The sequence below is a fragment of the Gavia stellata genome, chromosome Z, assembly GCF_030936135.1.
Source record: "Gavia stellata isolate bGavSte3 chromosome Z, bGavSte3.hap2, whole genome shotgun sequence".
In the NCBI taxonomy this organism is placed as follows: Eukaryota; Metazoa; Chordata; class Aves; order Gaviiformes; family Gaviidae; genus Gavia; species Gavia stellata.
Genome location: NC_082637.1, coordinates 63747283 through 63775252, shown reverse-complemented (window position 1 = coordinate 63775252; position 27970 = coordinate 63747283). Strand labels below are relative to the sequence as shown.

General features: G+C 36.5%; 1 protein-coding gene across 1 annotated transcript in view; it reads left to right on the top strand.

Moving 5' to 3' along the window:
- The window catches only part of FBXL17 (F-box and leucine rich repeat protein 17), a 297712-nt gene extending 271700 nt beyond the window's left edge, over positions 1–26012 (top strand). Inside the window, exons 8-9 of the mRNA XM_059833826.1 lie at positions 9839–9981; positions 24185–26012. Of these exons, the coding sequence (XP_059689809.1) occupies positions 9839–9981; positions 24185–24322 (281 nt within the window). The 3' untranslated portion in view covers positions 24323–26012. The remainder of the gene's footprint in view (positions 1–9838; positions 9982–24184) is intronic.
- Positions 26013–27970: the final 1958 nt, after the last annotated feature.

Here is a 27970-nt window from a genome sequence, read left to right as displayed (position 1 = left end):
CTGCCATGCTGTGAGGAAATGGACTTAATTGCTTCCCTGTTTGCTTATTACGTGGATGTACATACTTTAAGGGAAACTAGTTAGGAAATTAAGACTGACATTTGATTATGAGAACAGTGAAGTTCATGGTTACCTCCTCTATTTATGTATTTACTTTTATTTCAAGGGACCTGCTCATACAGTTAAAACCAGGAATGTATTTAAGTGCTTGCTTATAAATAGTATTGGCTGAAATCCCTAGTAGAAAGCCGGTTCTTCTACAAATTCTGTCTCTCTTGCTTTGCTATTTCATGATGGCACTGAAATGTAACTGTTATGTGAGGTCATGATTATAAAATAAAAAAATCCATGTCATACTACCTGTCAGCTGCACGTGCAAAAGCCTGAGCAGGGTTAGACTTTTGTCTGGGAAACCAGCACAAACTGAAGTTTTGGAGTGATATACCCATGGTAGCCTTTATTTGGTAGCAGATGAACTACAGTGCTTAATTCATATTTTATATCAGTATATGATGAATAAACATTTGTTTAGTCATCAAAATACTCTTAAAAATTTAAAACAGGAGTAGATGAATTGTGAAAAAAGCTGTATCATGCAATGAGTTTTATACAAATGTTTTTCATTTAAGGCAGAAGCAATGCGAATTGTGAGCTATTATTCCTCTGCTGGGTGAGCAAAGTAGCAGAGAACTAACTCAAGCAGTGATTTCTTCAACCACTGTCTGTAGTTAGAGCAGCAAAACATCTTTTGACACATGTAAAGGGGATTAGGCATGGACTCTGTCTCTGCACATAATAGATTAGCTAAATTTCAAGACCTCATGTAATTTGCATGGCAAGTAACCATCAACCTCATCGATGCAGGGGGTAAACACAAATTCTGTCTGTTAGTATCATGTGGACAAAATTATCAAGCTTTTGCTTATGGCAAGAAGTTTTGCTCTGAAGAATCAAATTTTGTTACCTCAACTCCGGGAAAAAAACTGAAATCACTGAATAATTTTGTGAAAAGAAGTTTTTATAGATATGCACTTGTAAAGAAGAGCCTTTTCTATGGATAAGAAATATTTATTTTAACTAAATATTCAATACGTAATCTGTTGTATACTGTAGAGGATATTATTAACATATGTAAGTTAATGTTTTACTTTGTAAATTTAATAATATATTAAAATTAGTTGGCAGTATATTGTCTATATACTCAACTGTATTTTACAGTTGAAAATTGTTTGTGTCTAATTGCAGGCTAATTTATAAATGCTTTTCCACAAACAACTAGAAATGGAATATCAAACTAATTTTGGTGGCTGGTAAAGCCTCAATGCATTCAAATGCTTATAATTTATCCGCATCATTTACATCTTTCTCTTGTGTTTCTAATGTAATAGAATAATGTAAATGAAAGATAGAAAAGACCATTTAAATTGGCTTGTTCAGTCTGTCTTGTACAACGTTTTCTTTGTAGCCTCTCTAGAGCTTTGTCCACTCATATTTTAAATAACTCAAGCAGAGGAGAGTAACTCCATAACTCCACCAACAGAAGGAAAATATTTCACAGTTCACTAAGCTGAACTGTTACACCATTTTCTTAACATCTAAATGTATAGTTTTCTTTGCTAATTTTATTTTTGTTACATCTGCTTATTGCAATTTTAACTCTCATAAACTTCCTCCACATTTTTTTGTACATTAGGCTCTTCAGGAGCTAGTAGATGGCTATCAAAGCCATCTTAATAGCTTTTGGCTATATAATAAATAAAAGATAATGGAAAGTTCCATAAGACGACTATTACTTGGTAATACTTGGCTGACAGATTGATTTCTACTCAGTGTAAAACCCTTAGAGAGGTTGGAAATCTTAAATTCTAATTCTTGCACATTTAAATGCTTTTGACATTAATGATAAAAAGAACTTAATAAACAAATGCTAGAATGTTTTTTGCATGAATACATATATATGTATAATGCCCTGGTGTCAGGGTGATGTCAATCATAATCAATTTTTAAAAACATTTCTATCCAGTCCTCACTGAAGGTTGACCCGATGCAGTTCCTTTTACATATGCAGTACATTAGGTGATGATAGGAGAAAAACAGCAACACAGTAAAACCTCACAGAGGTTTATTTTCAGTTAAATTGAACTAGAATTTATTGATTAGCAAAGTACTCTATTGTGTAGTAGGGGCATGTCAGTAAAAATACGTTTAATTGGATGTAATTCTGCTTAATACACTAGATTTCCAAACAATTTTATTTGGAAAAATTATGCAAAACCTGGATTTAAAAATACATTAAAATTCAATAAAGAGTGGGCCAAATATCCGTTGTTCATACCAAAGATATGTATGTTATTTGCTCTGTTATAGTGTCCTTAAACTTGACAATATTCATGACTAAATGTTAGATTACTGGGGTTTTTTAACATACTAGTGTAGTGTCTGTTCCTGATTTTTTTAGTACATATACAAAATTGAGGAGGAAAGCCTCAAGACGATACACTGCCAACTATAGTTTCCCAAAACAATCCTGCAGAATAAATACAGTAGTCTCATCCCCCCCAATTTTGTTAGCTGCGAGAGCTCAGTGCCTGCCTAGGTCAGGTCCAGAAGTAGTTTAACCATGACAACATTCACATTGCAACCATTGGTTTCACAGTTTACATACAGTTAAATGGAGACCTTTCCTCTATGACTAAGGCAATCATGTCTGCCTGTAGTAGCAGATGCATTTAGCTATGTCAGGTTAACTTAATCAGTTTAAAATAAAATGACGTTAAATTAGTATTTAGTTTTAATGGTGGTGCACTAAGGACAAAATTTGTCTTATTTTTCCAACTATTCCAGCTGGCCGTCTAAAAGATGCTACCTCTGCTTGCAAACCTGGTCCTCAATATGTCCTTTCACCTTCTCAGCTGCAACAAAGTACCATTACAACTGGAAAACATTTTTGCTTAATACACCTCAAGGCTGCAGGGGTGATTTTCAAATTCCAGTTAGAGACATTACACTTTATCTTCTGCTATGTAGGAGATGTACATCTGTTGATTTCCGTTCCACCAACCTAGCACTGGAAAAAGAAAAGTGAAATCTTGCTGTTGCCAAAATAAATGGGAGTATAAAAAAGGAGAGAAAAGAATTGGATGCATTGTTAAATATTCAGATAGAGAGGCGTTCATATGTCAAAGCCAGCATCTTTAAACTACATGGTGGATTTTTGTGTACCCGCCTCTCCTTACTTTCATTGTATTGTGTTCTTCTGTTTGGTCACTCACTATGTTTTTAATGCCGGTTGTCATTAGTATTGAAAGACACCTTTGACTGTTCTTTACTGCTGACTGTGCTACAGGTTCCTAAGTCACAGAATCCAAACTTAGTTTGTAGGGCTTTTACTGTATGTTTCCTTGTTAAATTACTGCCAGGCTTTCTGAGAATAGTAATGTATTCTGATTATTGTGGGCAAATGCAGAGAGGAAGAAAAGCTGTTGAGCAATGCAAACATTTTTTTAGCTGAAACTTGTCGCTTTTGCTCGTACAAGCAGAAGAACTGTGTGTACTCAAGACTTCTAAAAGAACTCAAGGATGAAATAGCTGAGCTCCTGATTGCACTGTGTAATCCTTCGCTTAAACCTGCTTGACTACCACAGGATTGCTTGGCAGAGGTATTTCAAAAAAAATTTCAGGGAAGGTCAGAAAAATATTACCTGATAAACCTGATGTCTGTATAAGGTAAATTAGTAATAATATGAAATACAATTAGTGAACACATGAATAAATATGACATATCCAGGAAGACTTGACACAGATTTTGTTAAGAGAGGTTTTGCTTCACAATCATATCAGACAGAGTACTTTGAAAAGTCCGGAAGGAATAAGGAAGATCTGGTTGATACAGTCTGTTGGGATTTCCAGAAAGCATTTGCAAAGGAACTAAGCAGTCATAAAAGGGGAGGTCCTGGATCAAGTTTTAGGATAGGTTCAAAACAAACAAGGGAAGGTGGTTTTCGAAAGAGAAGGTAGCTGAACTGAGGGACTCCCTGCCACAAGACATTGTGGAGCCTAAAATATTTTTGGGATTACAAGGCTGATTAGATGAACTTATAGAAGTAGAGAGGCATAAACCCTAGTTCAGAAAGCCCTTGACCACAATTTTTTTCATGTGAGGAAAGTGTTCTGGGAAAGTATTGTTACATTTTCACCTGTTCTCATGGCCTTTCTTTATCTCCTGTTGTTGAGTGCTGATAGAAACTCAGAAAGAAATAGTGTATCTTTTCTCAGAACCAGAGTGTTCTTGTGAGGGTGCAGTTGCACACATGGAAATTTTCTGAAAATGTGGTCATTGGTGTTTTAAAATGGCATACCTTCTATGCATTTGATAGGTGAACTGTTGCAATATATGACTACAGTGTAATGTTGTACAGTCTTGTCAAAATATTTGGTTTTCCAGGAAGATGTCTGCTAATCTGGGGACAGAGAGTTGCAAAGTACAAAATAAATATGTTACTTTCTATTAGCATACGACAGAATATTATAAGTCTTCAGCCATCTGTAATGCAGTAATTGATTTCTACTGTCATTTGTAATTAACTTAGAAAAATGTTGTCGATTGTTCTTATGTATTAAAGAATACTCAGCTATTTAATACTGCTGAAGAGAAAATCAAATATGTGCATATGACATCTGGAGGCTCTGTAAGAATGGTTAGGGTTGAGACAGTGGTGAGGAATGCTGCAAGGGAAAGACTAGCCAGACAAAAATACTATCCATTCAGCAGCCCCTAATCTAAAGTATACCCCAGCCATGGTTAGCCTAAGACTGATGCACAGATTAGACACACAGATTGATTGAAGCATGAAATTTCATTCGGTTATTTGCATATACACAAATGTGGAACACAGGTGAAGACAATAGATTAACAGTTGTCTGAAAATCAGTCTGGAACTTCTGAACTGCAAAATGTGTTCCCTTAGAAAGCCCTGCTCCCCAAATGTAACAGTTGGAATTTTTTGGTTTCCATTCCATTTTTTATGTATCTTACTGATATGTAATATCCTGAGGTTTTTTTATTCCATTTTCTATTGTTCTTGTAGGTATTGTTACTTGCACCAAAAAAATATGGTGGTTGTCTCATGGTATCATTAAAGTTGTGTTCTGGTTTTACTGATAATTGACAGAATATAGTAATGACAATGTAGTCCAAAAATCATGCATATACACTTTAAATTATAGAAATTTACTTATGCTTTCCAAATCCCAGGGATGATCTTTTTCATTCTTTTAATACTTCAGAGAAGTAACACTAGTAACAGTTGGCTAGTTAAAGAATAGATGTTCAGAAGACGAGCAGTAAAGTAAAGACCAGTTTTGCAAAGAGGCTTCATGATCTGTTATTTGATATTTATTTTGTAATTATTGAAATAATTATCAAGTCCTTTTTCCATTATGTGAAATCACAGAATCACTAAGGTTGGAAAAGACCTGTAAGATCATCAAGTCCAAACATCAACCCAACACTACCATGCCCATTAAACCATGTCCCACAATGCCTCATCCACACGTTCCTTGAACACCTCCAGTGATGGTGACTCCACCACTTCCCTGGGCAGCCTGTTCCAATGCTTCACCACTCTCTCAGGAAAGAAATTTTTCCTAATATACAGCCTGAACCTCCCCTGGCGCCACTTGAGGCCATTTCCTCTTGTCCTGTCACTCGTCACTTGGGAGAAGAGGCCAACACCCACCTCTCTGCAACCCCCTTTCAGGTAATTGTAGAGAGCAATGAGGTCTCCCCTCAGCCTCCTCTTCTCCAGACTGAACAACCCCAATTCCCTTAGCTGCTCCTCATCAGACTTGTGCTCCAGACCCCTCACCAGCTTCGTTGCCCTTCTCTGGACACGTTCCAGCACCTCAATGTCCTTCTTGTAGTGAGAGGCCCAAAACTGAACACAGTATTCGAGGTGCGGCCTCACCAGCGCCGAGTACAGGGGCACGATCACCTCCCTGCTCCTGCTGGCCACACTATTTCTGATACAGGCCAGGATACCGTTGGCCTTCTTGGCCACCTGGGCACACTGCTGGCTCATCTTCAGCCGGCTGTCAACCAACACCCCCAGGTCCTTTTCTGCGGGGCAGCTTTCCAGCCACTCTTCCCCAAGCCTGTAGCGTTGCATGGGGTTGTTGTGACCCAAGTGCAGGACCTGGCACTTGGCCTTGTTGAACCTCATACAATTGCCCTTGGCCCATGGATCCAGCCTGTCCAGATCCCTCTGCAGAGCCTTCTGACCCTCAAGCAGATCAACACTCCCTCCCAACTTGGTGTCGTCTGCAATCTTGCTGCGGGAGCACTCAATCCCCTCATCCAGATCATCGATAAAGATATTAAACAAGACTGTCGCCAAAACTGAGCCCTGGGGGACTCCGCTTGTGACCGGCAGCCAACTGGATTTCACTCCATTCACCACAACTCTCTGGCCTCGGCCATCCAGCCAGTTTTTTACCCAGCGAAAAGTGCACCTGTCTGAGGCACGATTCGCCAGCTTCTCCAGGAGAATGCTCTGGGAGACAGTGTCGAAGGCTTTACTAAAGTCCAGGTAGACAACTTCCACAGCCTTTCCCTCACCCACTAGGTGGGTCACCTGGTCATAGAAGGAGATCAGGTTGGTCAAGCAGGACCTGCCCTTCATGAACCCGTGCTGGCTGGGCCTGATCCCTTGGTTGTCCTGCACGTGCCCTGTGAGCGCCCTCAAGGTGAACCTCTCCATAATCTTCCCAAGCACCGAGGTCGGGCTGACAGGCCTGTAGTTCCCCGGATCCTCCTTCCGGCCCTTGTTGTAGATGAGTGTCACCTTGGCAAGCCTCCAGTCATCTGGGACCTCCCCCGTTAACCAGGACTGTTGATAAATGATGGAGAGTGGCTTGGCAAGCTCCTCCACCAGCTCCCTCAGCACCCTTGGGTGGATCCCATCAGGCCCCATAGGCTTGTGAGTGTCCAGGTGGCATAGCAGGTCGTTAACTGCTTCCTCCTGGATCATGGGGAGTTTATTTTGCTCTCCATCCTTGTCTTCCAGCTCAAGGAGCTGAATACCCTGAGGATACCTGATGTGGCTGTTAAAGACCGAGGCAAAGAAGGTATTAAGTACCTCAGCCTTTTCCTCATCCTTCGTGACAATGTTCCCCCCGCATCCGGTAAAGGATGGAGATTCTCCTCGGCTCTCTTTTCATTGTTGATGTATTTATAGAAGCTTTTTTTGTTATCCCTTATGACTATGTAAAAAATCCATAAAAGTTAACTGAGATTTAATTAAGGTCCTACTAAGGATTACTAAGGTCTAGAAATTAAATGTTTTACTCCCCAACATGCCAAAATACAAAGAGTAACATAGCAAATGATGAATTAACATATTTTAACTTATGTTTGTTATACAGTGGTTTTCTATTAATATTCTGTTACAAAATGGTCTATATGAATAAGAGAATTTTTTATTCTTCCAATGTGTATAATATGTGCATGTGAAGATAACTGCATGAAATTTCATGCTTTAAGCCATCTTTTTGCCACATTCAGAGCAGCTTCTTGGACTAACGATGCTCAGGTTATATTTTAGTCTTGGGCAATCTGCACACAGTATAACACCCTTTTTTGGTCTTTCAACAGCATCATCCCCTGCTTTCTCTCTACTCTAAGTCTTGTGAGGGAACTCCCACAAATTATATCTCTAACTTCTTTTAATGCCTTTAACTAGGAGAAGTCTTCGACAGTGAGATGATTATCTTTTATGTCGCTCCCATAAAAGTATTCTCTTGATTTTCTTCTCTTTATGAGTTCTACGTGAAGCATCGAAAATGACAGAATATGATTGTAACTTTACAAAAACTAGCAAAAATATTCAAATACAAACAGTATTTGCAATTTTGTTTAACTGACAATATTCTAATGTAATGGTAGGCTTCCCATATTCCTGCACTGCTTCAAGCAATAACATTTTGTGTGGAGTTACAATAATGTGTAATTGTTATAGTTTTTGTTATTGCAAAATATTTGCAGAAAGTTTCTGACTTCCCTTGTATAATTTTTATTAAAGTGATATTTTAAAAGGACTCCATAAAAAAAAGTACAAAATTTATGTTCTGCTGTACCTGTAGTTACGTATTTGCAAAATTAGGACTTGTTTTCTAGGGGTGTACTAGGAAGAGAACAGGAAGTTGGTATTGTCCTACAAAAATCAATGAAGCCATAATGAAACTACATAGATGATTGTATCGTAAGTTCATTATGTCAGTTACAAAATTCAGTTAACATTGCCCTTTTTGGTGAACTGCTGCAAGAAAAAAAATTATGTACTACTGCACCTTCCACAGTTTCTGACAATGTATTTGGCCTCTTTTGCCTGATTTTGTTTGCAAATCAAGTCCACTTAAATATTTATAAATTATCAAATTATCCTTGCTGCTGTCTACCATCAGTACAGGTCTCTGCAGAACCACTGCAAGGTTGGGTGGGTTCTTTCTCGCTGCTTCTAGATCTCAGTTACACCCTGATTAGCTGAGATTGACATATGGCATCAAGAGCTACCAGCTCTTCATAACTCCTTTTTTTTTCCTGACAGTAGGTTCTGTAGCATGAACAGAACTCGCCCACAGCTGCTAAAAAATCATCCCTTTAAAGATACTTGCATTACTTGACTAAGTCATCCATTCATCTTCCTTTTCAGTAACTGCATTATAACTAGAGTTAAAAACTGTAAACATCCTGTCCCTTGGCTACATCCAGACAGCTGACTTCTGCATCAGAAACCTGGGACTTTTTTCTTAGGCTGAGATTTTTAGCTGCAGAAGGGTGTTGCTCATTTCTGTTAGTAAATCCCAACTTAACAGTTTCCAAGCCTGTATTTCCTGAAAAGTGTTCGAGTCCCTGATGACCAGGGTGCTAGTGATTTGTATCCTTCCTGTTATTCCAGACTAGCCATGTCATGACAAAGCCTTCACAGCCTGTTCAGATACCTCATGGTCTCTGCTACCTACCATTTTTCAGTCCTTTCAGATCTTCCAGATCCTCTTTCCTTTCCTTTTGTAAAGGTTCAAGTTTTTGTTTTAATTCCTCCTGGCCTTTTTAATTTTTTTTTTATTTTATTTTATTGGAAAAGTGTTCGTGAAGAAAACATAAAAGTGAGACATACCGTTGTTGTTACATCATCAGTATGAAAAATGGGAAACAAATGCAATTTTAGAATATAGTTATAAAATGTATGACATAAGATACCTGCAGGGTTTTCTAAAACCATTTGTTTTATTGACACAGAAAATGTCCTGTTATTCTCTGTGCCGTCTTTGCAATATTATTTTGCTGACAAAAAAGTGTTAATAGTATAAAATCAGTTATTTTCTTTGAAGAGTGAGGTAGAATTGTTTTTATTCTATAGTTATTCCAATTTCAATTAATTGATCCTTGATCCTACCGAAAAAAGTAATTAAAAGAATTTGTAGAGAATACCTCTGCTAACTGGTCTGTTTATCTTGATTGATAGATAGAAAAGTATATAAAATATATAAAATACATTTAAGATCTTTTAAAATCTTAAAAAAATATTAAAAATAAGAAAAAATATAGGAAAAATATATCAAAGATCTGTTTATCTATGTGTTTGTGTGTATTTGAACATCTGTGTATTCCTAATTGAAAAGACAGCTATTTCATAGTTAAAAATGCTGAAATACAAGATCTTGTGCAAGGTACATGACAACTGCTTCTCAAAATTTAATTTCAGCATCATTTAGTGTATACATAGAACTCAGCTTACCATCTCCATGAGCTATATAGTTCATACCTTTAATATCTTTACAGCTCTGATAGCCATTGGACAGTACAGCATGACAATAGAGACAGTGGATGTTGGATGGTGCAAAGAAATCACGGACCATGGAGCCACCCAAATTGCACAAAGCAGCAAGTCTCTCAGATATTTAGGGCTGATGAGATGCGATCAGGTAAGGAGCATTTACGTGAACTGGTGCCTGCTTCTGAGTGCGTGTGAGAGTGGGTGTTCACGTGTGTATGTATAAGTGAGGGAGAGAGATAGGAATATTTGTGTTTTTCTGTGCAAACAGGTTTGGTATTCACTACTGTGGTAACTCTTTCAGTGTACCGTGTTCACATATTTAGCTAGAAAAGTGTCTAGAGAACTAAAAATAGCATTATAAATTTTTGCTGACATGGATTTTCAAAATACACCCACAGGCTACACACACAGCCTAAGGTGCTCACAGAAGTTTTATGTAAAATGTGGCCTCTGAATATTTTTGGCTACAAATGATTGGTATGTCATGTCATTACTATGACAGACAACTTTGTTTTTTAAAAAGAAAGAAGAAAAGAAACTGAAGAATAATAAAAATACTTCAGTGTTACTTCCAGAGTGATCTTCTATGCATCTGTGTTCTTGCTCCTATATAATGATTTTGAAAACACAAGGACAAGGATTTGGATAAAACCATAATGCTAGAAAAAGAAAAAAAATACTGAATTTCTTATTATATAGCTTTTCTTCTTGAAATATATTAAGAATGTCTATAAGTTTTAGCACTTTATGATTAGAAGAAAAGAGGACAAGGCAGTCCAGCTCCACCTCACACTGTATATAGCCTTCAGGAATCATGTATTTGTTGAGAGAAGCAAGATCAAGAGGCCTGGGAACACAGCAGAAACAGCCAAAAGTCATTGGAGGTTCAGAGTCTCTGATCCCAAATCTTCAAATATACCTGCAGGGATCGTTTCTTTTCCAGCCATCATGAACGAAATGTCTAGCTTGTGATGCCCATTATAAGCATGTCTCTCAAGCTTGTGATTTTCTGATTGGATACAGCCTGTGGAAACACAGGTTTTTAGTCTAAGAAACATCATGCTCAAAACCATTACCTTGCATCCCTTGCAGTGCTTTATAGAAGACAGGTACAAAACCCAGTATTTAAACAGGCAAGGAATAGTAATTTCCAGGTCAGTTGTAAAGTTAGAAATAGCATTTTGCAAACCCAGCCTTAGACAGTTTCCAGTTTGAGGAGAGGTTGAGCACTTTGGAAGAATTGCTCTGTCTATTAAAGCTGACTCCACTTAATCTCCTAAACATTAGTGTTTTATAAGAGCCAATAGACAAAAAGAGCATGTGAGTCTCTTTGATGGATTTTGCTAAGATTATGTACTTAGAGAATGTTCAAAGTGTTACTTGACCTTGGGAATTAGATCTGACCCTGAATTACCTGATCAATTTTACACATATATTTATTTTGTGGATTTAGCTAATGTTGAACAGTCAACAAGGATCTAATAAGTGCAATAATTTTACTCTGTCTTCAGCTGCTATAGAAAATCAATGATCTTGATGCTGAAAACAAGTTTTACTACCTCATCAGTTAAACTATATGTACTACCGTCTGTATTCCTCTAATTGCTGGTTAATGCTTTCCTAGTTCTTTACAAAGGATTATGCGCCATCTTTTGTGTTATGAAAGTCAACTGCTAAAAGAAAAAAATATTTTTTGAGAAAGCTTCACGGAAGAGACACAAGCAATGTTGACTGCGTGTCTGCAAGAGTATGTGTGTGCATATGTGCCTGTGTTTGGGTGTGTGCATGTGTCCTTGTGTGCATGTATACAAACATTCAAAGTATGGTAGCTAAAACTTAAGAAATGAGTAAATGCTGTTGCAGCAAACACTGTAGTAGTAGGACTACCACTGGGAATTATTTTCTTGATGCAAGGGCTTGATGGGAAAAATAGCTCCACAGACAGAATGAAGTAAGTATCCTTGTCTTAAGAGTTTTTGGCAGCTAGAAGATGCCAGCTCCTTTTTTCCACTGGAAATGAACAGAGAAATTACTGAACAAAATCATGTCTTCAAATGTCTCTCCCCAATATCATGCAGAACTAATTTTTTCCAGTGGCTGCTCTATTAAATTAAAAATGTCAGTGTCCGGCACATCATTAAAGAGAATTCTTGGGTGGTGCAGAAGGGTTTATTTACATGCCCCGTTGACTGAAATTCTTGTCTTTGGACTATTGTCAGCTTACAGTGAGGAGAGGGTTAGAAGATTTGCCCCCTCTAACCAGCCTTCCTTTTCTAAGGTACTGACTGTTAATGCTAGTACCAGGTAGCATTTATGCCTTTCTAGGAATTCTTAGGCATTGAAGGGGAAGTACTTAAACACAGTTACATAAGGAACATATATAAGTGGACTTCAAATGGTTGCCACTAAAATACTCTTTATGACCCAGGCTCTTTGGAATTTCTTTGATATGCAGTTGACATAAATTAGAGGCGTCAAGGGTCCTCCCAAGAAAGATCAGAGAGGCTGCAAGCCTGGGTAAAGGCAGGCTCTGTTTTATGCCATTGATTATCTGAGTGCCTCCAGGCAATGTGCTTCAGTAGATGCAGAGCATTATTGATCCACACCATGAAAATAATCAAATTATTCATTTCTCATCAAACTGCTGTTGCCATGACCTTTCTTTTTATCATGTTTCCTACCATCTAACATGCACACCACAGGAGCAATATGGTCTTTGCCTTAAAAGAAATGTCATTGTGTTGAGAAGTCTCATAAAAATGCTGACTTTACCATGAGATCATCTTAATGAGGGCATATATGTAAGTTGGGAGTTTTCTAACAAGCATTTAAACACTATTTTTTCACTATCTAAGTGTTGCTAAATAGCAATGTAATCACTATTTACAAATCACATACAGAAAAAAGACAAAGATTATTAAATGCTGAAAGTCTTTCAGAACTATGCATAGTAGAATTTCAGTTTAGAAGACATGTTTATGCTTAGATATACAAAATCTAAATATTCTTTTCAGTGTAAAAATATTAGAGGCAAGGTTACTGAGCAAATGCCTGTTCTTTTTTTTCTAATTTTCCCTAGCACCACTTAGGCAAATTTGATTTTCCCTGCACTACACAGCAATGGTGCATGAGGCCTGGAGAGACCTCTGAGCAAACTGGTACTACTGGAAAGGTGCAGGGCAGTGTGGATACCCAGGCTAAGTCCTTATAGCAGCTTAGCTGCCAAAGTACAGCACCTTGTCCAGGAAAAGTACCGCTCAGCAAGGCTTATGAGATACTGTCATATAGATGTGGTAGTATAACTTATTGCTTCCATTTCCATGAGTAGCTCAGGAAATGCTAGCTTGATCTCTACAGGGCCCTGCATTGCACAGCATAGCTACAGTGAGACACTGCACAGCATAGCTACAGTGAGACACAAAACATTAGTTTTCTGTATCAGATAGGCTTCTGAGAGACTATGATCCAGACCTCCAATAGTATTTAGGCATTCAGAAAGTAGACCTTAAATATTTTTAAGTACCTGTATTTCAGACAATGAAGTTCCCCAGTTGCCTGCATACAAACATCAACATATACTCCAAAGCAGCTAGGACACTTCTCCCTTCTGATCTCTCTCATGATACAGGGTATCAACTGTGTGCAAGTATGTATTTGTGAGCGTATGTATGTGTGGGTCTGTACAGGCACCTGACAGCACTTGGGACTGCGCAATTCATGCATTTCATAAAAAGGAAATGTTGCCATTCTGAGTCTCCATTTCTTTTAAAAGCAGTAAGAGATAAAATCAGTAGTTATTTAAGGCCTAAGCAGGACATTTTAGATGTTTGTAATTGGAAAAGGCATCAAAGATATAGTATTTCTGTTTTGCATTCTGGTGTTACCGCCTATGCTCGTGCTGTGCCCCACTCCCAGGGGCAGTGAGCCAGGCTTCATTCCCACATGTTGCCTCTTCCCGATGCTCTTGCAGCACAGTGAAACCACAAACTCCCAGTTTCTCTGCATAGAGGAGTGCTGTGCTGTTGTGGACTGCTCAAGGTTGTGTTTTGGTTCTCAACATGGGCGTGTGGGAACACATAGCTGGTTTGTGAACTGCCAGGGTACACTGAAGCTCTGATTTGTCACCTCAGTAAATGCTGAGAAAGGAACAGAGTTGTCTCCAGAACCAGGGATTATATTCAATTCACCTCAGTTCTGACCACCCACAGCAGAAAAGGAACACGACTATCTGTTCTTCAAACCAAATTTTAATTGTAGCTCTGTATTTTTTTATCACAGCTTAGAAAAGTATATATTTTAAAGTGTAATTCTCCCTTTCCTTTAAATACTTTAAATACTTTGAGAGAGGTGTGGGCAGTTATGGGGTACTTTCTTTTCTCCCACAAACACTGACATCAGGATTCCTAAGAGCCATACTTGCATCCTAAGGGCATAAAATGATGCCTACATCAGATTCACAGATTCAAATCCACACATTTCAAGGTTCTTTTTCTGAACACAATTCTATACATTCCTACCCCTAAACTGATCTAGATCATATTTACTTATTGTAGTTACTTAATTATTTCTAAACGTTTTGTATTTCGTACTTCCAAAATAAATCAGAGAGGCGGCAATGTTCTCTATGCTATTTATTGCTAGAACTCATTTTAAAGATGTCTTTGCAGCACTTCTTCATGGTACTTTCACAACTACCCAAACAGCTTTAAATAATGGCAGTTTGAAACCTTCACCTTTGTGGAAAAAGGCTGGGTATCATCTAGGAAATAGTGGCTAGAAACTTGATCTGTTTTTCTGGCTGAGAGTTTGACTGGTTGAACAATGTGTCAGAATAATCTTTCTATGGAGTTCGCAACTTTTCTCACACAGATTTTCATATTTCAAGATCCATTTCCTATAGCTGTGGTGCTATTTGCAATGGTTATCAGCAGTGCTACCACATAAACGCAGGAGATATTTCTTGGGAAAATATGCAGAAAAATGACACTGAAAAACAGAGGCTGCAAAATTCAACATTCACAGCTATGTGTGAATGAAACGAAGTGAGTCTGACAAAGTTGGCTGTGAAGGGATACACAGCTTCAGTTGATAAATCATCATGGCCTTTATTCCTTGTTTTTTTCTTCTTTTCTTCTTTTTTGGGCTGGGGGAGGGACGGCGGGGGGAGGGGAATTCAGGTTGCTTTTCATGAAAATACTTCTGAAAGCCTGTAGCTTATTCCTGATGACTTTCTCAGATGAATTACTGAGATGTTAGAGCACAGAAAATGATGGTCACTACAACTGACAAAAACACAAACTCTTTCATATTACCAAAGAGAAAAAGAAAGATAGATGACCCCTAAAATAAAAACAGTCCATTAAGGAATCATTTGCATCTTAAGAAACAATAGGATTTTTAGAAAATCAGTAGATTCTAAAAATATTTTATCACTTTATCTTTCTATAAAATCTGTTTTAGAAATATTTGTAAATATATCCTGTGCAAATCATTAGCCTAACTGGGATGCAGCTCCTGTTGTCTATGAGGAAATGTCAGCTTGTGAAAAAACTTACCAACTCAGGGCAAAAAGTCTTTTCCATTTAATACAGAGAAAGAGAGAGAGAGATTAGTAAGCATGACTAGAAACGTTTTTACCTTTCAACCACAAACTTTTAACTTACATAGATAGTCTGTAACTGAAGTTAAGTAAGTGAAAAAGAGGTAAGATCTTAGGTTCTAGGGCTAGGACTTTAAATTTCAAATACATTTTTGAGCTAAACTGTTCTTAATCAACAGTAGAACAGCAAGAGTACAGAACCATGGTTTGTTTTAGTACAATCACACAGCAATTTGCCTTTCACCTTCAGAAAATTATAACTCTCGTTAGTCTGATCAAAAAACCTGACAAATTGCTACCATTTCTTCTTTCATGTTTTAAGGGGTTCATTTTGAGATTTGAAATTATGGTTTTGTGATATTGAAGAGGACTGAAAATATCCAGTCCTTCCCTTTAAGAAAAATTCTATAGCACTTATTTTCTCTTAAATCACTATAATTTGTTCAAGTAACATTGCTGCATATTAAAAAGGATACACTGTTTTTTTAAAAGTTTTATATGTATAATGTAGGAGCTGCCATTGATATATCTCTCTATGAATAATGAAAATGTTACATTCATAAGGTCTGTGAATCCCATTAGAAGGAAACTACAGTTATCCTTGCTAACCCACAACAAAAGAAAAATAGCATTTATTTCACTTTGGTTTTCAATACAACAATTTTAAAAGACTGAACAATACTTTTTTTTTTCCCCTAGCTAACTAGGATAATAGATCCATTACGTGTGTGAGCGAAAGCATCTGCTAAAATATAAAAAAGGATTCTTCATACAAATTGAACTTTCTGTATTTCTAGTTTAACTGCTTCTTTTCCAAAGGATTTTTATCTTCCAGGCTGATAGTTCAGCAACAAATCCATGGCACTAGGCTGAAGATCTTCCTGAGTTAATGAGTCTGTCCTTCTTTTTAAAAAGCAACCACCTGACCATGTCATACTGTAACAGAAAGATGGGTCCTCAGGTACTGATCAATGGGTCAAAATCAAGATAAGGCCAACTATTAAGGAAAAATGCAATGTGAAGTAGTCAGTATTTTTATGATAAAAAAAAAAAGAGAGAGATATTTTTTAGAAGCATTGTCCCCGGGAACTTCCAGTCATTTTTTCCAGCTGGCAACTTTTGAGAATGATTTCTCTGTTAGTTTTAAAGGCCATCATTTTTACAAGTATTACAATAATGTGCTCACATTATTGTTAATGTAGCAGAATAGGAAGGAAAATATTCAATGCTTTTAATTCAACACGCAGAAAGTGATCTAAAAGAATATTTATCACTATATAAATAAACACTGTCATTTCACTGTATATGGGTCTTTAATAACTGCAAATTTTGTAAGTAAGAACAAAGAAACACACAGAGTTTTGTCATAGATGTGAAATATTTATGATACTGATAATATTTTAACGTTGAAATCTTATATAGGTGGAGTCTAGAAGTTCATCTGATTGAAATGAACAGAATTAGCAAACCAACCAACCAGCCAAACTAAAAGGCTCCTTTAGAATGGTTTCTCTGATTTAATAGAAAAGTAAACCCTCACAATAAGCAATGAGAATTGAGAAATAAAACTTTATCACTTATACAACTTTAATATTCAGTATTGTGTTGGCAGTAATGAATAGGACAGTAAGCCCTGAAATGATGTCTCTGCTAGAAAACTATGCAAACTCACAGAGACATGAAATGGATTAGTTTGCAGTAATGCAGTGACTGCAGCAATTGCGCAGGGACTGGCAGTTTGAGGCAACAGCATTCACCTCTGTAAACAACCACCACAATGAATTTTATCCCTCTAGGACTCTACCTTTCTGCCGAGATTTAAGCAAAGAACTGTAAAGGAGCTATAATCCACAAGCAACCTTGCTACATTTTCTGAAATCCTTCCAAAGTGCTACCATTGAATATTAGGAGGTTTGTGTATGCCATTTATTTCACTTCACACAGCAGAAAACATTACAGATATTTCTGTTTGCCCACTCCTTCCCCTTTCCAAATATAAGTGGGAAATTAGTTGCTAATATTTAACACAATTAAGTTGTCAAATGTCATGATAATAATAGTAGATCAGACTGTACTTGTCAATTTCATTATTTATGAGTCCACAAACACAGTGTTTCTATGTGTGTGTCTGTGTGTTTTGTTTTGGGTTTTTTTTAATAACAGCATCCATTAAGTTAAAATACATTTTTTGCTGAAATCATAAGGGACTTTATTTGGGCTATAGGATATTGTGCTAATATTGGTAGTGCTGTTATTTTATTAAAGTCCTAAACAAAGGTTCTGCCCCTGGGCATGAGGGCAGTCACTGAAACTCTGTGGAATATGTCTGCCTTAGCTGATCAAGTGCAGTTCACACAAAACGTTTCCAGAAATCTTTAATTTTGTTATGGCTACAGGCAACAGTTATAATTGGGCCACCTGAGAATATAATTCATTCAACTATTAGCAGGAAAAAAATCAAACAAAGTGCACTTTTTGTAAGACACTGACTTGCGGAAGCAAACTCCAGCTTAGAGAAGAGGAAGTGTGTACAAAAATGTGTTTCTTAACTCCAAGTGTGTGCATTTTGGATTTTATTGTTAAAACATTAGAGAAATTGGAACATAAAATGTGTCTGAAATCCATCATTATGGATACACACAATGACTATAGAGTAATTTCTTTGTCCCTTACATAGAAATCTGGCTTTCATGTAATACTACTCTATGTACAATGAGACAGAAATGCACACAAATTTCAGTACCCCTAATGCTGCAGTACCACTCCATAAGCAAAGTTGTCAATAATGTGATAAGAAAGTCCTTTTGGAACAAATCAATTTGCATTTCTTTTGTGTAAAGTTGGTTTTGTGATTCTTTATATGTTGAAATGTATTGATAACACTTGCACCCTATTAACCTTTGTTATCAAACATCATCTGTACAGCAGCCCTCAAAATCCTTTGGTCTGAATGTTGCTTCTCACCTGCTAACATTTCCCTAAAATTCTTGACAAATACTAGATTTCTGAAATTAAGCTAGCAGTTCTATACATTTATTAATGCATTTCTGCACAGATATTGCAGACTAACCGTATTATAACTTGGTCTGGTTTTTTTAATTAATGACTGGCCTATAAAGTTATATAACTGAGGATACCTACCTGTATTGTCCTCAGAAGGAGAGTGCCCATGACGTCAGCACTCCCCAAAATCAGCTAGCCACATGCCTATTCCAAGGGCTAGATTATATACTGTGCAAAAATTATTTTAGCAGTCCGTCCCTGTATGATGTTATGAACCACTGAGGAGCATAGGCAAGTTTTCCTAAGAAGTTCTAATACTGTTCTAATACTAATCCCGTTTTGCAAGTCTGGTGTTTTTGCATGTAAGTCTAGGTTTGGGGGGCTTGGGTTTTTTTAATTATATGGCTGCTTATTGATTTCAGTTATTAACTTGGAATGGAGATAACTTTTTCTTTTCAATTATCAAGTGAATTGGATGTTACCCTGAAGCTTTTCCTTACATAGGAAACCTTTTAGATTAACAGTGAATACTTCTTCACTGTGTAAAGCAGCATAAAGCTTGCAGGTCAGCTGATGATGCTACTCTCCTTTCTCAGTATTGTTCTAAATGACACAACACAGACATTCCTGGGACATGTTAGTAGCTTTAGAATCAGAACTGCTTTCTAAGACTGCCCTTGACATACCTGTAGGAGGAGTTTCTGAGATCAGTAGGCAATCTTACAGTTCATCTTAGAAGTATAGTAAAGGAGTTGTCTCAGTTAAAACCAAAGCTTTTTAAAGCCCTTTTATGTGCTGTTTGGTATTCCAATCCAAGAGAAGATCTCCTGGATGTGATATCAACTAAAGGCAAGTTAACTAAAAGTAAGTAGGAAAGTCCTATTTAGGAAAAGTCCGTAAACCTGTGTTCCTGTTCCTGACTTGTGAATGAAGATACCAGTCTCATTAAAAAGAAATGTGTAGTTTGACTGATGGTTTCAATTGTAATCTCTCATTTATTTTAACAGGATTAGGAAAACTTTACTCTCTTTAATTTAATAAACTCTGTCCTAGGAACATACTGGAAGCAAAAGGTAAAAAAACATAGATCCTAGTCCTTTGGAGTCATTTGGTATCTTTACAAATTCCTGATTTTAGAATCTAGAAATGAAAAAAAACAGTGCTGAAATTATCACTAGAATTCTGTCACATGACATGGCACATTTAGAAACAAAACCTAAAAATTATCTAGTAACTATTCACGCTTGCAGTTTGAATCTTCCATGAGGACTTGTGGAAGGTGGAATAAAATAAATTACTAATGGTGATCCACAGCAGATATAAGTGGTGTGACATATCAGTAAATACTGGCAATCAAACTGGATGAGTGAGTCTAACATACCAGATCAAAAATGTGACTGAATATTTTTCTGTGAGTAGCTTATTAATTGAAAACTGTAGTTTCAGTTTATCCTGAACCTGAAAAATCAGCCCATAAATGCCAGTTAGTTTATTCTGGGAAAAACATTTAGACTGGATGGGTTTTTCAAGTTTTCTGTTGTGGGTAAATCATTTTACCTAAAGAAGTGAAAGAGTTTTGAGCACTGATTTCCCATTTTTCTCAATATTTCACCCACATTATATGTATACCTAGCAGAGTGAGATTAAAGTCCTCCAAAGAGGCACTCCCAAAACCCTTTTGTGAATGTTCTTCCACTTCACATGGACTAGATGGGTATTCGTGGGTTTCTTTCCCAGACGAATTCCTAATTATCACATGAGGAAGTATTCTCTTTCTATAATGCAGAACCACACTATCATCATCAGAAGAAATTAAGGAGGTCCCACCCCAGATAACATTTGCCACAAAGTCAAGTATATTCTCCTAGGAAATAGGCAATATGAGTTCAGATGTCTTTAAGCAAAAAGAATTCAAAATTGTGACTTCTAGGTAAATGCTCTAATTGAGTTAAAAGGAGGTGATATCACTTGGTCCTGCCAGTTTCTGTAACCCATCTTCTCCTTTGTTTTTTTAAATCTATTCTTTAGCCTGGAATAAATTTTTATTTGAGCAAGAAAAAATAAGTTTCAAACCAATCTTTGTTGTTGTTTTCTTTTTTCTGTTTGATGACCAGGATTCACACAAACCTATTACTTTGACTCTCAATGATAAGGACTGCATTCTTTCATTACGTGTTAAAACATAATTGAAGGGCTATTCAAATTCAAATGAATTATTATGTATTAGATAATTTAACTAGTTTATCTTCAGACAGTAGTCTTCCTTTTGACAACTCAAAAGATGAAGATTAATGAAAGTTCTGTGGAAGAAAAATAAAACATTTTAAAGCATATTAAGATGTGAAGATTCTTAGTTTTCATTCGTTGAACAAGACTATTCAAGCTCATAAGGGAAAATTGCTCTGTTTGTGTAATGAATTTATTTTGGGAATGGCATTCAGTACTTTTGTTTTATCACCAGCCAGACTGCATCTTAACAAAGAGGCAGAAGCTTGTGTTCTAAAGGCATAAGACTTCTTTTCATCTTAATCCTACCATTAGGGGAACTGATGACAAGGATACTTAAGGAGTTGATTTAGGTATTATTTATCTCATTCATTAACAAAGAACAAAATTTTGATTTCTCTGTTTTCCTACCTTTTAGACAGTGCAGTTTTAGTCCAATACTACAGAAAGTTTAAAATACTAAAAATTTTACACTGTTTTAGTGTTTGACCTGACTTTTCTCATGGTAAAAGAAAAGCTTTCAAAATCTTCTGATAAGGGATCATTTGTGGCTTAACTGTCCTGTGATCCATGTAGGTTGTCTCACTGCCAAAATAGGGTCCTTTTTCTCCCTCTTCTGTTGTGTAATCTTACACTGGATTTATTTTGTCCAGCATAATTTTTAACTATTTGCTGTTACTTTCTTAGGATTAAAAATATTTACACTTAACTAAAAGTTACATATATTTGATCATTTATCATGAAGTTTGGTAGGATAATTTTTTCCTCTAAACTCATAGCAATTTCTTTCTGTAACTGTTAAGGTTCCGAATGTGTGCATAGGATTTGTCATTACTTTGCTGTTTAATACCACTCAAGTTATTGTCTAGAATCAAACTAATAATTTAAAATGTTCAGTTAACACTCCCGCAAAAATGCAGAAAAGCTTCTACTATTCAGGCTTTGGTCGTAAAATAGCTGATTTTTTCTGTGTCACTTCTGCAATGGTTTTACCTGCCTTCTGCACGCTCATGTTTATTTTGTAACTGTATTTGGCACTCGATACCAAAAGTTTCCTTCTCCTGTTGAGTAAAGTAGTAATAGCAGTTAGTAACAATTGTATTAAATATTATTTTATCCAGTAATAATTGTATCAGAAAAAACTTACGACAAATGGCTAGTGCTATATGGTTTACCACAGATGTGTTCCTGAGTATCATGTGCCATGCTATTTCGCTTAAGTTAGCCTCGTAGGAAATACATTAGCTTATATCTAGCTAGACTGTAGCTTCTGTAAGTGTGTTCCGTCCTGAGTTAAAGACACCGGTATATGGAGATCATTACCTAACTTTCTGTGTTTGAACATCATCTTTGTAACAATTTTACCTTATTATTTGTTTCCTGTAACAGAAAATCTGCTTATGATATTGGCTTTAAAGCCGTAATATCCATGCTATTCTAACAAATAAAACCCAACAGGTATGTGTCAAATCATAACAACTTCTATTTACTAGTAATATTTGCAGATATCTAGTAGATAAACAATATCTCTTCTTTTAAGTTTCCCATTAAGAAAGCAGAATGAGCAGCTGTCTGTGGTAAGCATCTTTGTTACGGCTGAGTTAACCATTAAGAGAAGTTTCTGGTAGTATGATAGATTCTGCCATGGCTCTCTGCACCACAAATCTAAAAAAAAGAGGCTTTTGACTATTTTTGAATAGGCAAGAAGTAGCAAATACTGCTACTTTAGGGGATTCTTCCCTTTCAAGCAGTATTTCTATGAAGTGTTGCTGACAGTTTGAAAGTATGTATTCAGCCATAAATATCAAATATTTTGGAGGACTTGTGCTATCGCTGATTTCATTTTGATTTATTAAAAGTCACTTCTTGTTTTTCAGCACTGGAAAATGTTACTGTAATGTAGTAATTTGCCAAAAGACTACAGTTTGTGCTATGAAGGGAAGTTAAACCAGTTTTCTATCCAAGTCAGTCTCAGCTAGATGAAACTTGCAATGAAGATTGAGTGTTTCTATTATCAAAGTAGAAGAACTGGATATTAAACCTTTAATTTATCCTTGTCATTGGATGCAATCACTGTTCAGAAGGGTGCTCTCCTTGTTATCTTTTAAGGACAAAAATATTATTAGATACTGTGGTCACTGTGCTTTAAAATATTATTCCCAAGATGGATCTTTGTAATGGTAGTAAACATTTTAGTCTAGTTTTTTACTTTTGGCCTTGAATGTGGAACACCATGGGGAAAAATGCAAACAATTGTATCAGTTGTACATCCTACTGATCTAGGTTGTTCAGTATTTAAATGTAGTATTGATGCATTTTAAAATGCCCACGTGTTCAGCAAAGATTTCAAACGGAGCTACCTAGAAGTTATGGTTCTTAAACTAATCTTTTATTTATGTAAAGGCTGAAGAAAGCTGTCTACTTCTGTGATATGAACTGTAATAATCTTAAAAATAATTGACAAATTAATCCCCTCATAGCACTGCAGTTGTAAAGGTGTTAGGTTTAGCTAGGCTTTTCGGATTGCCTTGTCTAATCAAGAATAAAGGTGCTACCTTCGATGTCTAAGATTTAGGAGGGACATCCCATACCCGACAAGTTTGTATGTTTTAATTATTGATCCCACCATTTCTGCCGACAAAACCCTTTGTGCAGTGTTAGCCTCACACCGAAAGGCTAAAATAAAAACTTCCACCGGTGATGTGTGTGAAGACATGCAGGACTTTTAACCTTTGGAAAAGTTCACGTATATTAGTAAATTGGTAAATTGATCTACCTGCGATATAGAATAGTTTGCATTCTTTTCCCCATGTTTAGTCATGTTACCTCTTATTTTTCATTGCAACCACATTGATAGCTACCATACAGTGCAAGTTCATTTCAGTAAGGTTAATTGTGGAGTTACTATTTAGTATGTGTAAAAGTATCATAACTGTGCCATAGATTAATTACTAAATGTAATCAATTTTCATTTTCCAAAGCCAAGAAAATCTTGCATTTCAAGCATGTCTGCTTGAGTGAGTTTGAATAAATATGCTTCTATTTCAAGATAGAAATCTGTTACTCTGGGCAGCACTTTGTTAAACAGGGTGGCTTTTGTTTGAATAATTAGGTTTGGGGCTATATGAGTGTGCAGCATAGTCCAGCATAGAATGGAAATAGTTTAATAGATTGTTAAACATTGTTGCAGTTTTCTAAACAAAGCTGTTTTCAAATGGAGCCTATTTGTCTTTCCTGTTTGCTTTCTATCACAAATAATCAAACAGTATTTACTAGAATGCTATATAAAACTTCTCCCTTTACGATAAAATGGAGGTGGTAGTTGGTTTTTTTATTCTCTAACAGAATATTACATTCTGAATATTTGTTTTGTGATAAATGCACCCAAACCTATAGTATCAGTGAAGAGCCCAATCCTGCAAGTACTCCCAGGAGTCCAAAGTTCGATCATTCATTTAGCTTGCATAATGTTGCCCTTTTTATTCACTTTTTGCACATAACAGATTCTTTTCTTTGATTGCAGGTGAATGAAGCCACAGTGGAGCAGCTAGTGCAGCAGTATCCACATATAACCTTCAGTACTGTACTACAGGATTGCAAGAGGACGTTGGAACGGGCTTATCAAATGGGCTGGACACCCAATATGTCTACTTCCTCTTAACCTCCTATACCAACATGACGGTTCCACTCCGCTGCATTCGGTAGATCTAATGGGGATTGCAGAGGGTTCACAACCTTTCATATGATGCAATATAATTGTGAGTTTACAGAGGTTACAGTAAAATGGCAAAAGCTGTACACTGACCTTAATGTACTGTACAACTAAATACTAATATTGAAGCAAAACTTTAGAAATGCATCGTGTTTTTGTTTGCATAAAAGATATAAAAGCCTTTGGCAGATTTCTTGAAGTGGATTCCTACTAGTTCTCTGGATAGTTTGAGTTATAGAAGATGTTAAGCTTGTTTTCCTCTGTTTACTTTACTTTGCCTTGGTCATGTGTGTTTCCTTTGATATGTAAATGGTAACTCAGTGCTAGCACCAGTGCAGTTGATCAACAGAGGCCTGTGTTGAAACTCGGAGCGAAACTTGATGCTTATTATTTACTAAAGCTACCCCAGGCGTTTTAAGATGCACAGTAGTAAGAAAATCTACAATTGTGATTTTCTTATAAACATTTTGACAATTATACAAATCATTATTTTAGTAAAAGATTACAATGACAGAATGGATATTTAATGGACAATCTTACTTCTTTTCTTTCTATCACTCAACAGAATTGATATCTTCTTTCATTTTGTTTTCTTTAAAATAGGAGATGCTATAGAGATTTCCAAATGTTTCCACCTTGGCGTTTTTATAATAAGTGAGTTAACAGTGCTTAACCTACACTGATAACCAGTTCCCACTTCGTAAAGTCAAACAGTAATTGAATACACCAACTATCAGAAATAAGTTAACAGACAATGTTTAAATATCTGATTTTGAAAATTACTCTTTTTTTAAGTGAACTTGTCTCCTCTGACTATGCTGTTATGTTGCTGAATTGGGAAATTCAGATAAATGGGTATAAGCCAATAACAGGATTTCTGTCATTACCTGTGTGGTTGTTATTTTACAACAGATCTTACAATGTAAAGAGTGCTTACCTCGAGAAGGTCATCTAAATATGAGTCCTATTGTGGGTATTATTTTGTAGACTCAGATGCTTCGTAATACAGTGTATGCAAGAAAATACCCAGAGTACATACATAAAATGATGAATTTTCTGTGTGTCACATTGTGTTCTAAGGAGTTAAATTTGACCAGGGGATAGTGAAAATACAGCCATTGCAGCTTCAATTTGAAGTTGCATTAACCTTTAGAGTATTACCATTTGTTTAAGAATGTTTTCAGGTGTGTAACACTGGATATTTGTTTTTCAAAGGTTACAGCATTTTAATCCAAAGTATGAAACGCTTAAGCTTCAGCTGAAGAGTTGCCATTATTGTCAAAATGTTTAGCTAATCCGGAAGGTCTAATGCAGCATAACCTAGAAGCTTGTTTAGTATGGCTGTATAACTCTCTGTAAAACTGTTTGTTGATTTCCATAGCATAATTTTTTACAACAGAAACATCAGCTCACAGTAATTCCAGTGAGGGTGTTGAATGTTTTCTTATTAGACTTTTGAAAATGGGGATGAACTAATTTCTCTGGAAAAAATATATAGTAAAGTTTTTGCTTTAAGTAAGTGGTAAATACATGTGAACACGTGTAATGCTAGGCTTTTTATTTACTCAAAAATGGTAACAATATTTTCAGAATAAAGCCAATGGATTATATTGCAGGTATAGTACAAAATCTTACTCATTTTTCATTTAATGTCTTTTTATGAGTGCATTAAAAGTATTCAAACAATTTGTAAGTTTCTATTTTTTCGTGAAACCTTTGATCTTGCAATGGGTTCTAATAAAAGAAAGAAGAAAGATGTGGTGTCTTCTGTTTATCTGTGCTGCTAACTTTACTTAGACTATGCTAACAGAAAGACTGAAATCTCCATCCTTGAATTTGCGGAACTCATCTGGACATGGTCCTGAGCAAACTGATCAAAGCTGGCCCCATTGTGAGTGACAGAGTTTGACTAGATGACCTCCAGAGATCTTTTTCAATCTAGAATACTCTGAAATGCTAAGGGTTTTTTTATATATTACAGATCTAGTTGTTCATTTCTTTTCACTTCTGCCATTAAGTCACTTCCAGCAGTTTTGCCTTTTAGTGGCTATTCATCTCTCTCTTATTTTTCTGAACATATTAGTCTTTATAGATCTCAGTGTGACTAATTAATTTCCATGGATCTTGGCATTTACATAATTTGGAAGTTTATGTGATATAAGAATTCTAGACGGAAATATGTTCTTCTAACTGCAGTGTTGTCACAGATAGCTCTTTAATTTCCTTATAATAAAGCAATGTTTCCTAAGTAGTTTAACAGGAATAAATAACAATCTTGCACAGTCTTTAATTTTTGAAATGTCATTTAGGGGAAATACCATTTAGGAGAAAGAGAAAAGCTATTGCCTCTTGTAAAAAGAAAAATTATCCCTGTTTTCTCTTACTCAAAACTTACAGTGCATTCAAAAACTCACAGGCAGCTTACATGCAGGATTTCCTAGGTTCCAACAGGCCTACTTTACTGACAAAATGTCTTTGTTCCTTCAAGATCTTCGTGGGAACCTGCTGTTAAGGTAGGTCACCTGTGGCTCAGCATTTGTCTTATCAGAGACATTTCTAGACCAGAGGAGCTGGGCTTGCTCAACTTGTAGAACAGGAGGCAAAGGGAAGCTCTAAGTGCTTTCTTAACTAAGCACCACTTAATAGGTGGTCACAGAAAAAAGACACATAACTTTTATTTTCAGTCATTCATTCTTCTAAATCCAGGTATAATTCTATTTTCATGCCACTCAAATAGTTCACTTGGTGGTGGATCTACCCATCTTTCACCACTTAAAGGTGATGTGGAGGGAATGTCCTCAGGCAATTCATCCCCGCAGGGGAAATTGCTACCACAGTGTTTCACATGCAGATTCAAATTCACTGTCCAGGACCCCAGACTAGTGGGAAGTTCAGTGAATTGTCAAATCCAGGCTGGCATACCCCCCTTCTCAGCAAGTGCTCTGTGTAGCACTGGGCAGCTTCTAGTCATCTTTGAGCATGGACAAAGTGAATTTCTCTGAAAAATATCATAGATGAGGATAAACTGATCCCAGGACAGCCACAGCAGTCTACTGGGAGTGACTTCCAGCATTCTCAAAACCCGGAGGTCTTCCAGGCTACTCCTACAGTAAGTGACTCTGCTTAATCTTCAAAACTCAGCCATGGCCCCAGAACCCCACTGGGTTCATTCACAGAAAACATTTCTTCCCCTGGTAGGTCCTGCAAAAGAGTTTGAGTCATCCTTGATAGTTTCCTAGAACTAGTAAACTTACTAATCTGGGTTTTCAAAAACAGTATTTGATAAAACAAGTTGTAAGCCTTTTTGAATGAGAAAATATCCCTAATAAGAATAATTAACAAACAGTTAATTTTTTCAGGCTCTCAGCTGGCTTCCATGTGAGCTCACTGATGTCCACCCAGATTCTCAGGAAATAGTTGTGGCTTTGTTGGTGCTTAATAAACCGTGGCATTGGCAGGAACAAAATCAAGAAAGGCAGCAGGTCACTTACACAATGGTTGCATGAAAACAGAGGCACAAAGCAAGCTTTTTAGGAGGCTGACAGGGCTTCAGGTGATGTGGTCTTGAACAAGAAAAGGAAAAGGACTTTTACATCT